Below are 13,547 nucleotides of genomic sequence, written 5' to 3' on the forward strand. Positions count from 1 at the left end.
TCACAAGGTCCTTTTTGATGTAAGGTACAAAAAGGAGTGCGGTATTTCATTCATAGAGACATGTTTGGACATTAGACCTGTTTACCCGCCTTTATGTTTATATATCTGCTCTTGTTTGCTGAATTTCACACAGAAGTTTTGGTGTAGGCAATTTGTGGCTCTTTGTATTGCCTTTACATCTCCAACTGGACATTTTAGTGTCATCAGATAAAGTTCTCTGAACATTTTTGATTATTAATGTCATTACTAATCTAGTTCCGTTCTCAAGTGTCCAGAATATACAAAACAAACTTGTACAAAAAAACTTTCTCATTACAATTTACTCTATCTTTGTATTTTACCATGTGTTTTACCAAATGACAGGACTTTCATCTATAAGGCAGCTCAACACTGTTCACACTCTTTTGACTATATGTGGACATGAGTGACAACCTGAAGAAGCTTGATGATTTATGGTGGAATTAAGATAGAGTTGGACATTTAATAGGGTTGGCTCATGTTGCTTTTTGACCCATTTCTATTTGTTTTCACCCTCACGAGGGGCGCGGGAAAGTTGGGCTGAGGGAGTAGATGACAGAAGCTGTTCTCAGTGTGGCACGTTCAGACTCTGGGATATGCGGAGGACACCAGGTGGGCAATATATAAATTATCAGACATGCCAGGAGAGAGGACTCTTATAGTTAGAGCTAATATACAACTTTACAACTCAGCAATTGTAATTGTAGATACAGTCTGCACAAATGTTAATGGGGAAATGCCTGATATCCACTCTGGAGTTTGGCATAGCAGGTGAACAGAACAGCTGATAGAGTATATATGTTGAGAACAGGTTGCTGTGTCAAGAAAAACGATGAATGCTCTTGTGTGGAAATGGAGGCAAATGAAAGATGTCAGAAGGCAGTCTTACAATAAACACAGGACTTTGCTTATAACCCGTTTGGGAGAATAATGAAGTTTAGTGGCGTAGTTGTAAAATGGAGCCCTGAACTCATTTGGACAAAAGCCATATTCAAATTTAAATAATTAAACAGTGTTTGATAAACTCTCCATCACAGAATGGCTTACTGTTTGAGTTTGTGTGTGGCTGAACTGCAGCCAACGACAAACAGGCCTCCAATGTTTCTGTGAATGTGATGAGTAAGCACACGTTATCCGTTTATTATTATCTGTTTAGTAACATCATTACATAAATATTATGTAGTACTATTAGATTATCTATAATATTGTCACAATTTAATTTAAAGGGTAGATCTTTTATTTCATTATGACATAATGTTCAGTAAACATTCATTTATTTTCTGTTAACGACGTCTATGAATGATTTAATAAAAAAAATAACTAACTAAAGAAAAGTGTCCTTAATCCTATAGTTGTAATCAGATCACTTTTAACACGTAAACCTTTACATTAAACCAACATCCCAGCTAGTTTGGAGTAGTTCTGGAGTACTTAGTATTACATATACTCAGTACTTATATGTATAAATATTGAGCAGTGGAGTTCTACAAAAAAAGTCTTTTTGTGACTTTATGAGGCCATTAAAGACTATAAAGTTTCTGTGACCACTTTTAATATTTAAGCTCCTCACAACTTTATTAATTATTGTCTTTCATCTTAAAATTAAAGACTACACATGTTTAATGGGTTAACTTGACAACATCAGCAATCTAATTTATGCTTTTTTCAATTATTTTTTATTTTCCTGGAGATTAAAGTCACTTTTTGCCTCCCTTAACTTTAAATAGTGAAATTTCAACAATAAATCAAGATGCCTGAGCTACATTTACGCATTAAAATAACCCCACTTAAGTCACTTGGTAATTTGTCTACATATTGGAATGGGAGTGTTTCCCATGAGACCACATTAGTACTAGTGAGAACCACTTTATCTGTCATCTAGCCCCCTTTGTGTTATCTTTCATGTAAGCATCAGAAGCACGGCACTTTGCCAGACTCTCAGCACCAGACCAGTAAATAAATATTACTTAAACATTTTATACAATTTAAAAACTCAAAGAAGAAGTATATGTATACTATTATCCTAAATATAAAACCATCCAAGCTTTTGGACAAAATTGAGAAAATCCGAAAAATTGTTTCTACACTCTCTAAAAGAACATCGGAAATAACATTATTTATGCTACCAAGAAATGCTGAAGTCTTTCAGGCCCTTACACCAAGCTTTGAAAAGTTTTTGTCTTGAAGTGAAGTGGAAATTATGGCACTGCTGAAAGGGACAGTACAAGTAATGATGTGTTCACACCAAATGTGAAGAGAAGTTTTGCCTTAGTTTATTCACATGAGTACAGCTGCATGACTTGAAGTTTTTGAAACCATAAATAATCACCCCTAAAAGCCAACGAGGAGTACCACTTGAAGCTAGAACCAAGTGGGGCGATCGTGGCTCAAGAATTGGCAGTTTGTCTTGTAATTGGAAGGTTGCCGGTTCGAGCCCCGGCTCCGACAGTCTCGGTCGTTGTGTCCTTGTGCAAGGCACTTTACCCGTTACCTACTGGGGGTGGTCAGAGGGCCTGGTAGCGCCAGTGTCCGGCAGCCTCTCCTCTGTCAGTGCCCCCCAGGGCAGCTGTGGCTACAATGTAGCTTGCCATCACCAGTGTGTGAATGTGTGGATGACTGAATGTAGTGTAAAGCGCTTTGGGGTCCTTAGGGACTAAGTAAAGCGTTATACAAATACAGGCCATTTACCAAGTTGCAGTAACATATTTTCAGAAGTTACCATAACTTCCTGCAATTTTGCCCATATTACTCCAGGCACCATACTTGTCCTCAGTTTGTAATTGTGTATGAGGTGTTTGCATGTAATCACACCACAAGACAAGGTACCTTCATGTTTGTTGTAAATGCACAATGCATCTGCTAACTGCTAAGAATAAGTGCCTTGCTTAAGAGCATCCAAGTGGGGTAGTAAGCAAGGGTATTTCTTTTATGTTACCACATACATTTTATACTGCAGGACTATATATCATCACATAAACTTTAAAATCTGTGTATATAAATTTCTGAGGAGGAGAATGCCAGTTCAGAAGCATTATATGATAAGCTTTAACAATGTGATGCAGAAGCATGAATGACCACCATCCAGATGACCTCTTTTTAGGGGAAGACTTTGCTTATTTAAGCAAGGTAGTACTGTCATATTCTGCAGAAATTACAAAAGCTTAGCTGTGAAGTCAGTAAATCAGAATGCTAATCTGGCCTGCAGTTCATTTCTGACATGCATCAGCGCGTTATGTTACAAAAAATACATGAGGCCCAAACTGTGGAGCAGATCCTTAATCAGTCACCCGAGAAAGGGAAAACATGTTGAAAACTACTGCAGCTGTGCTCCTCAGGTTCAAAATGCATACAGTGTGTTTGAACAAGGCTTAATCTTTCACCAGGATAAATGGCTCCTTTTCCAACTATTGAAAATATGCTCCTGGCATCAAATTCAATATTAGGATAAATTTCCTCATCGTACATGTTTTTGCACTGTGTTCAGACAGATATAGAGTATACCATCCATACCACTCAATGCGAGGATTATGGCACAGCTGCTCCACATTTTTGGTAATTACCAACATTTTTAATTCATTTTTTATTCATTTTTTAATATTTCTGTCATGGTTTATCCACCAGTATTTGCATGCTTTCTCAAATGATATAAAAATGTGCATAAAAGTGAGAATTTAGCTCAGATTTTCAAGGGCTGTAGTTTAAATTATTTGCCTGTCATTAATTTTGCTTTTTTGTATTTTCAACAGAATCTTTTTTTGGTATTGAGGTTTTACCTCTACTTTATAATTCTCTCTTAATTGTAAGAGTTTGATCAATTATAAAACCTCAGCCTTCTCTTCAAGTTAAGTCCTACTGATTGTCCCAAAGTGTGGAACAGCAGGCATTCAGGACTCACAGTATTTTTGGTGTAGTGTTGAGTCATGGAGAGGTTTTGGGTTCTGGAATGAGTCACTGCCCTGTCTATCCGCACAGACCTTACATAACACTAAAACAGTCTTTTTTTTTTAATATTCAACTTGGCAAACTAGGTCAGGTCATCGTCATTGTGTTGATGTAACATCTAACTTTTCTTTTTTTTTCTTTTTTTATCGTGTGGGTTGCATTATTAAAAGGCTTTGAGCTCTTTAGCTTTAATAAGATGCTACTTTGTAGTTCATCTATCGTTATAATATGTAGGTTAATGACAAATGAGTAGCTGAAAACAAAAAGATCATCTTCATTTTGTCATTACACTTGACTCATCACTGCTATGTAACTCTTTGTACACATTCTTTTTCTGCCATCATCTTATCACCTTTTTAGAAGCACATTTGTGTGTATGTAGACTGACTCACCCACACTAGGTTTAATTACAGCATAGATCTTTGATCACACCTCTTCTTTACCCTCATTTGAAAGGTTGGCATAATGTTTTTGTATGTTTTCATTTCTTTAGCTTTGCTCTTGGTTTGAAACTTTGTTTGAGGGTGGTGTAAGATGGAGTCTTATTCCAGTCCACTCAACTCTGTGTAAGACCGATGGCTGTCATTGTGGGCGTTAGAGAAGACAGGGTATGATCGAGTGGTGATGGTGAGGTAGAATTGCAGCTTGCGTTTTTCATTTCTTTATCTTATTTGCTTTAAAATCAAAAATAATTAACCACATTCACAGTTTTAATACAGACAAAGTTTGTGGCTCTTCCTAGAAAATTTGCTAACTCCTTTTTGTGTAATGGCAACTTCGCTTTCAGGTGTTTACAATGTCCAACAATTACTCCACAGTGCTGTGTCCAAGGCAGAAACAATCATACGTCAGGCTGCTATTTCTGGCGTCTGCTATCGTCCGCTCTCCATCCCCTATCATCGACTGACAGACAGGGATGATAAAGAGATGTCTGTGTGGATGTCTGGGATGGGGGAGGGAGGTGGCGGTGGTGGTGATGGGAGGTAAACAGTGGCTAAAGCACAGAACAGCCCCAAACAGGAAGAAATAGTGAGATGGGGGTGTAGATACATAGCAAGCAGGAGTTTGAGGAAGGTAATAGAAATCAAGCATGCTAATGGGCAGCCTAAAATATCCAGTGTCATAAGGGGGAGGTGACCTGGAAGATTTTTGCTTGTCACCACAAGGTCAGCATCCATGCCAAAGAGCTTCCTGTCAATTAACTTCCCAGTTAATCAATTGCACCACAGGGAGGTGGGAGAGGTGGTGGGTTGACATAATAATGGCACTTCTCCTTTTAATTTGTTCTCTCTGTTTTTCATTTGTCTGAGAAACACGGACTGTCAGTGCAGTGCACGAGGAAAAAAAATAAAGTTACTCTGGTGTTTTTGTGTGTGGGTCTGGAACAGCTCAGACACAGCTGTCAGTGACTCATCAGTGTGAAGATAGCAGGGCAGTAACCTTCCTGACTCCCTGTTGTGTGTGGATTTGCCTGTTCCCCTTCGCAGGCAGTAAACTGAGGACAAAACTCCCTCAGACCGCTCAGGCGTTGTGTTCTCAGTAAAAACCTCTCTGGTTTATATGTATCTTTGTGTGTGTATGTTACACATAATTTCTAACTGCAGTGCTGCAATGCAGGCATGCTTTTTCATGTATATTTCTTTTTTTTTTTTTTTTTTTTTTTTTTTGTGTCCCGTTTGGATCTTTAGCCATCAGAATTGTTGTCTTAAGGCCAAGAAAGATGCCAAGCGGATTTATTTTACCAAGTGGATCATCATGGCCTTGCCATATTGGTCCATTTGATTGACCTTTATTATAATTATGTATTTATTTTATTTTTGGTTGCTACAAACGGGACAGACGTGACTGGGGGATAGGACAGGGAGAAAGAATGAAAGAAAGAGAGGGAGAGAAAGAAAACCAAAGGGGAGAAAAGACGGTGAGAAGGGGGGGAAGAAAGGAAAAAACAAACAAACAAACAAACAAAACGCCTGGATCACCTGTATGGAGAAAAAAAACAGAAGAGAAAGAAAACAACAAAGAGCAACATAATAAAAACAGCACCATCACAATAAACTAGCTAGCAGTAGATAACAGTAGATACTAAATAATAAACGATATTGTGCAGCACGCAAGATAGACAGCGCACAATGTGCTTTGAGGCAGCAGCCAAGAAAGGTGTAGTCCGCGTCTGTGAACACCCGTGTGTACACCTGTGTGCATACCTGTGTGGATCAGCATGCTTGTATTCCAAAGGTTTCTCCATGTAACGATCTGCTAGGGAGTGTGGGGAGCCATAGCCCCGTCCACCAGGGTATGAAGCAGGTATGGAGGAGCAGGTATTTCATGTATATTTCTATGAGGGTTCTCTTGAAAAGATTCAAGAGAAATGATGGTAACATTTTTTTTTAAGTTGAAAACACACAGAGCGAAAGCTCCTAGCAGGGCTTAACAGCATATGGTACATTTATTTAAAATTGACCTGCTGTGCTTATTTGCTTATTTTTGTATTTATCACATATTTATCCCTGGAATGGAACTGCAGGTTGGTGGAGCCTCTTACGTCATCATGTGTCTGAGCCGAGCGGTTTCAGCTACTCTTGCTTTAAGGACGCCTTCTTTCGGTTTTCAGATTGACTGCCATTCGTAAACAAAAATGTTTTGTGTTATGACCCAGGTCATTGTTGCCGTGTGGTGCTGTTACTTGCCACACCATGCGGGGGCATTGTTTGTACTCTGTGATGTCTGTTTCCAGGTGGAGGCTGACCATTGGTGGAAGAGGGAATGAGGCCAGCTACAAATTGGGACCTGACTGGGCCGGCAGCCGGTTGCTACTTCCTGTTTCCAGTGAGCTGCGCGTTTGGGGGCCCTTCGTGGCGTGTGACAGAGCTGGGCTGCAGTAAAAACAGTTTAGAGAGTCGTATCTGGACATGGTAGCTGTAGGGGTGGGAAGCCGTTTCTTTTACAACCTTTTTCTCCTGTTTCGGGTAGGGAGACAGGTTAGAGGTTTGTATTTTCTTTTGGGGTTGATTCACTATAGGTAAGTTAGTTCTGATTCATTTCCAGTGTGTTTTGTTTGTTGTTTTGGCCATGCCCACCCTGACGCTCGCTACCTGTCAAGTTAATAAAACGACTAGTCATTGTAAAGCTGTGGCTGTGTGATTTACTTCTTTTTATTATTTTTCTTGTGTTGCACTCCAGCCCCCCCCCCCCCCCCAGGCCGGTGTGTAACATAATTGGGGGCTCGTCCGGGATCGTTTGTGTTTGGTGGGGTTCGTGTAGGCGTGTGGTGTTTTTTGCTTTGTGTGCCTTTTGTTTGGTGGCTGGTTTGTGTTGTTGGCCGCAAATGGAGTTTGATTTGGATAAGTTCGCTAAGACTCCTACCTTGCAGCAGTTGAACAGGTGTAGGAAGGAGGATTTACTGCTTATTGCCGGCCGTTTTGATGTGCGTGCTCCGGTGGTGGTGAAGAAGGACGAATTGCGGCAGCTTATCGCTGTGGCCTTGGGTGAGCAGGGCCTGTTGGCGGGTGTGCCGGTTGCCAGTGAGGCGGGCGAGGCTGCTGTGGAGCCGCTAGCTTCTTTACCTGTTCTTTCCACTACTCCTCCTGTAACCTCTTCTTCTGTAGCTCCTCCTATTCCTATGGTGGGGACGTCGGTATGACAGAGTGCTCCGCTGTTTTTTTTGGCCAGGGCTTAAATCTGATGTGGCTCTTTATTGTCGGTCCTGTCATGTTTGTCAGGTGTCTGGCAAGCCCAATCAGGTCATCCCTCTTGCCCCTTTACATCCTATCCCTGCAATAGGTGAGCCCTTCGAACACGTCATAGTGGACTGTGTAGGGCCCTTGCCGAAGACCAAGGCAGGTTACCAGTATGTACTTACCATAATGTGTGCGGCCACACGGTTCCCAGAAGCTATTCCACTGCGATCGCTCAGGGAAAAGGCCGTTGTGAAAGCACTAGTTCAGTTTTTTTCTACATTTGGGTTACCGAAATACATTCAAACCGACCAGGGATCTAATTTCCTGTCTAGGGTTTTTGCTCAAGTTATGTCTGAACTGTCTGTTAAGCACCGGGTGTCTAGTGCTTATCATCCAGAAACTCAGGGGGCATTGGAGCGATTCCACCAGACTCTAAAGGCCATGTTGCGGAAGTACTGTGTTGAAACTGATTCAGAATGGGATGTGGGCCTGCCATTGTTGGTGTTTGCCATTCGAGAAGCCACACAAGAGTCCCTGGGTTTTAGCCCGGCAGAGTTGGTTTTTGGACACACTATGCGTGGACCCTTACGTCTGCTCCAGGAGAGGTGGCTTGCAGACCAGCCGAGACCCGCGCACAATGTACTTGATTATGTGAGTTCGTTTAGGGAGAGGCTGCACGCTGCGTGTGAGTTGGCACGCAGCTCGCTTTCTAATGCCCAGAGTAATATGAAGGAGAGGTATGATAGGAAAACCCTCAAGCGTACCTTTCTGCCTGGTGAGCATGTTTTGGTTTTCCTACCAGTCGTGGGTTCATGTCTTCAAGCTCGCTTTAGTGGTCCTTATGAGGTTGAGCGCCAAATCAGTGACACAGATTATCTGATTAAAACCCCAGATAGGCGGAAAAAGTCCCGGGTCTGTCACATCAACATGTTAAAGAAATATGTGGACCGTGAAAAGAGTCATACCGACATGGGCTCCCCTGTTGTGACGGTGGGATCACCCTCCTACCAGCCTGAGGTGGATGGGTTGCATGAGCACCAGGGACCAAGTTCTGGGGCACGCTTAGAGAATTCTAAAATCCTGGAGGATCTTGAGGCTCATTTGTTTTACTTGGATGAGCCCCTCAAGCAGGACATACATAGTCTGATCTGTGGCCATACTGTGCTTTTCAGTGACAAACCGACTCAAACCACCATGCTTGAGCATGATATAGATGTTGGTGACCACAGGCCCATTAAGCAGCATGCCTACCGGGTCAACCCAGTAAAGCGGGCTGTTATGAAAAAGGAGGTGGAATACTTGCTGAAGAATGGTTTTGCGGTCCCTAGCTTCAGCCCCTGGAGTTCACCTACCCTTTTGGTGCCTAAATCTGACCAAACTCCACGCTTCTGTAATGATTACCGCAAAGTAAATGGCGTCACTAAACCAGACTCTTTTCCGCTCCCACGTATGGATGACTGCGTAGATAGGGTGGGTTCAGCCAGATTTGTCACAAAGCTGGATCTTTTGAAAGGTTATTGGCAGGTGCCCCTTTCACAACGGGCGGCTGAGATCTCTGCTTTTGTGACACCAGACCACTTCCTGCAATATACGGTGATGCCGTTTGGGTTAAGAAATGCTCCGGCCACGTTCCAAAGACTGATGAATACGGTGCTATTGGGTGTCCATGGCTGTGAGGTTTACTTAGATGATATTGTAGTGTACTCACCGACATGGCCAGAGCACATGGAGACGCTGCGGGAAGTTTTTGCCCGGTTGAAGGGTGCCTGTTTGACAGTGAATCTTGCCAAGTGCGAGTTCGGCAAAGCTGTGGTTACCTATCTGGGGAAACAGGTGGGACAGGGGCAGGTACGCCCTCTCACGGCCAAAGTCCAGGCCATTTTGGATTTCCCAGTACCAACAACACGCCGTCAACTTCGCCGTTTTCTGGGGATGTGTGGCTACTACCGTGGGTTCTGCAAAAGTTTTGCCACAGTGGTTACTCCCTTGACTGCGTTGACAAGTCTGTCACACCTCTTTTTGTGGAACTCTGACTGTCAGGAAGCATTTGACTCAGCCAAAGCCCTGTTATGCAGTGCCCCAGTGTTAGGTGCCCCTGATTTTACTCGCGCGTTCAAGTTAGAGGTGGATGCCAGTGCTTATGGTGCAGGTGCTGTACTTTTGCAGGAGGATGACCGGGGAATTGATCACCCAGTGTGCTACTTCTCGAGAAAGTTCAATAAGCATCAGATGAATTATAGCACAATCGAGAAGGAGACTTTAGCGTTACTTTTGGCGCTCCAACATTTTGAAGTGTACGTCAGTTCCAGCCCCGCACCAACTGTTGTTTATACTGACCACAATCCTCTGGTCTTCCTTTCTCGCATGCGAAATAACAACCAGCGCCTCATGCGATGGTCCTTGTTGCTGCAGGATTTTAACATTGACATTCATCATCTCCAAGGGGCTGATAATATTGTGGCCGATGCACTATCCCGAGTAGAGACCTAGATTCAGTATCTCTTAAAGGATGGAGATGCTTGATTTTAGATGGGGGGGTGTTATGACCCAGGTCATTGTTGCCGTGTGGTGCTGTTACTTGCCACACCATGCGGGGGCATTGTTTGTACTCTGTGATGTCTGTTTCCAGGTGGAGGCTGACCATTGGTGGAAGAGGGAATGAGGCCAGCTACAAATTGGGACCTGACTGGGCCGGCAGCCGGTTGCTACTTCCTGTTTCCAGTGAGCTGCGCGTTTGGGGGCCCTTCGTGGCGTGTGACAGAGCTGGGCTGCAGTAAAAACAGTTTAGAGAGTCGTATCTGGACATGGTAGCTGTAGGGGTGGGAAGCCGTTTCTTTTACAACCTTTTTCTCCTGTTTCGGGTAGGGAGACAGGTTAGAGGTTTGTATTTTCTTTTGGGGTTGATTCACTATAGGTAAGTTAGTTCTGATTCATTTCCAGTGTGTTTTGTTTGTTGTTTTGGCCATGCCCACCCTGACGCTCGCTACCTGTCAAGTTAATAAAACGACTAGTCATTGTAAAGCTGTGGCTGTGTGATTTACTTCTTTTTATTATTTTTCTTGTGTTGCACTCCAGCCCCCCCCAGGCCGGTGTGTAACATTTGTGAACTATATTCCGGACACAACCATATTAAAGAGACCGGCTTTGATATCGTACCAATCCAAGAGCATTATTTGAAACTTTGGTAATGTGAAATATTACAGAAAACAAGGAAAAGCATTAAAATTTCAATTTGAAGTTTCTGAAAGTTATTGTATATTGTGGCAAAACAAGCTTGTCTAATGTTTGCACGAACCCAGTAGACATTTCATAGTAATTTTTTTCATTAGTCCTCCCAGAGTTGTTTCTACCAGACTAAGTTTACAGTAGTTTTTGTAGCCTTGTGGCATCTCAGATTGTTTTTGCATTGCAGTTATCGTACCGTATGGTGCTAACCACACACAGACTACCTCAATAACTGCTGCTGATCGAGGCCCATCATCAGCCTTATGCTATCAGATCGTTTTGCATTCAAAAATACAGAGATGCGACTTTCTGTACATGCAACTGTATATTGTGCAAATCTGTGAACATATTAAGTCAGTCTTTGTAATATGACTATAATTTTATGCTCCATGACTAATGTGTCAGTTTGTAAACACAATTTTTTGTTATTCAATATATGTGTGTGTGCGCATAGCAGTTTTTTCAGAATTTCACACTGAAGCTTGTCACAGATGCTGTATGGATTTTTTTTTTTCTTTGACTTTGATTTATTTTATGCGACTGAAAGGAAAGACGTGACTCAGCGCTGTGTATTTGTAGCTATAAAATGATAAAGTACAAGATGAGTAGTCTTAGTTTATCACTTGAGTTTTATTAGTATGTATTACTCCAATGACTAAGCTCTGCAGAGAAATCCCTCGATGGTCATTACTCCAGGGCATAGCCAACCCATTCTGTCCACTGGCTTTGAAGGGGATTTCTCACTTACACTGGGACGACTGTCTCTTCTTCCCCCTTTGGTTCGTTTGTCGTTTTAGGGTTTTCTGCAGAGCAGCTGTTGGAAAAGGTGGTAAAATCGCTTGCTTTCCCGGTTTAGGCTCATTTCTACTAATGGTTCTTTGAGCAGCCTGAGATGCCAGCAGTTTCCTGAGATGAGATATATTGAGCCATATGGCAGCAACGTCCTCTCTATCACTGTCAGCTTTGTGTTATGTCCACCGCTGTTTTACTTTTAGGGTAAAACAGTATGACTGGCTGTTTTATCCTTCTGTCGTCTTCACTTTAACTCTCATTTTTATTGCTGTGCCATGTGCCACTATCCCTCTTTTTGCATGAGACCAATATTTCCAGTGAAAGAGAGAAAACAAGAAAAAAAGTCTATGTGTGCAATCACTTTCAATGTCTTTTGTTGAATTCGACTCCCAACCCACTCCCAAGTGAAGCTATTGAATTACCTTGTATTTAAAATACTAGTAAATGCCCATACTGTTGGAAAAATGATATATTTAATCACACTGTGAGAAGTAAAAGTGGTAGTAGATGTTTAATTGCTTAAAATTTGGGCTGTTTGTTGGTAGTTTGTAGGCATTTATCATTCAAATTGGACATAAATGAGATGCTAATGTAGTGATCTTAAAGTAGTGGGTGCTTTAAAAGCATTCATTTTAGCCAATTGCTATGTTCTTGTCAGGCAACACTTCATTTTATAGTACGTTTAATTCCACGTTTATAGATGTCAATTATAGATGTTGTTGCTACCAAGTAAAAATGATACGAAGCTTTTATAATGTGTTATTGGTGCATGAGTGCTAAAACAGGTTTCTTTAGTCTGTTGCTAGGCAGTTGCAACAGTTTCTGATACAGATACGAATCTTCAGGGATTGTAGCTCATCCTTTGTACCAAGTTTAGTTGCTGAACTCCTGATTGTGTATGAGGACTGTCGCAGACAGACAGAGATTTTGCATATTGCAATACGATCAATACTCGTAGCTCTCCCACCCATTTTATTTTATCTTTGTCCAGTTTTGTGCAGTCACCTTCCTGCAGGGAATCCTGTGCATGCTTCACTTGGTTTGCAGTGGTTTTACTGAATTACATTGCTGGTTGGACTATTTATCGGCTCTAAAGGAATTTATTGAATCATTAATGGTGCATTTCAGCTTAGTTTGAAAAGATGCAATTTTATAATGTAGGTCAGGAAACACTGTGGCTTGCATTAGTGCTACTCAAGGGTAGATGGAGTAATTTTAAAAGATGATGGGAGGTGAGAAAGGAGCTGCACTGACATTGGCTGAGAGGTCAGAGACTGGGATGACACAGCTGGGTGCGATTGATATTTGTGAGGCTGGCAGAAGTGACAGATGGCAAAATGCAATGCTTGCTTTGGAAGGAGATGGAGGAGAGTGGGAGTGAGGTAAGACCGTGGAGAGAGGGTGAAAGGAAGGAAAGAGAGAAGGAATGAAGGAGGGGTTGTAGGAATCATCGCTACATCACGTTGCGCACCAATATAGCTCTGATGTTGCTGACCACAGTCAGGAAAGACTAAACTTACGTGTTCCTTACTGTACCCCGCAGTTACACATCAACAGAAGTAATCAGTAAGCCTGTGGACATGTTAAACTTTATTTTTATGTTTACACTGGGAACTTCACAAAGAAACATGAATGTGGTTCGGCACAGCAGCTTCCAGTGAAAAGTAAATTTACTGTCTACACCCAGACAGCAGCTATAAATAACTATTTCAGAGCAGCAGAAAAAATGGCTGGTAAAGCTCAGCTGTCAAAGCCAACACACACCCCCATTCCTCATATTACTTCACCTCTGAGTCTTGTGACAGTTCCTGTGCTTGAATTCCCACATTACAAATATTTTACTAATCCAGTTTAGACAGGATTAACTCGCCAAGAAGAAAAAAAAATACTATT

The 13,547-nt window shown here is 41.9% G+C and overlaps 1 protein-coding gene across 1 annotated transcript in view; it reads left to right on the forward strand.

Annotated features, from left to right (window-relative positions):
* Positions 1-7,285: 7,285 nt before the first annotated feature.
* Positions 7,286-13,547, forward strand: part of rbm20 (RNA binding motif protein 20) — a 33,857-nt gene continuing 27,595 nt past the window's right edge. The window contains exons 1-3 of the mRNA XM_084929922.1: positions 7,286-7,594; positions 7,680-10,033; positions 10,267-10,410. Of these exons, the coding sequence (XP_084786048.1) occupies positions 7,286-7,594; positions 7,680-10,033; positions 10,267-10,410 (2,807 nt within the window). The remainder of the gene's footprint in view (positions 7,595-7,679; positions 10,034-10,266; positions 10,411-13,547) is intronic.

Source organism: Perissodus microlepis, chromosome 6, assembly GCF_051167445.1.
Source record: "Perissodus microlepis isolate ML-2025 ecotype Zambia chromosome 6, ASM5116744v1, whole genome shotgun sequence".
In the NCBI taxonomy this organism is placed as follows: domain Eukaryota; kingdom Metazoa; phylum Chordata; class Actinopteri; order Cichliformes; family Cichlidae; genus Perissodus; species Perissodus microlepis.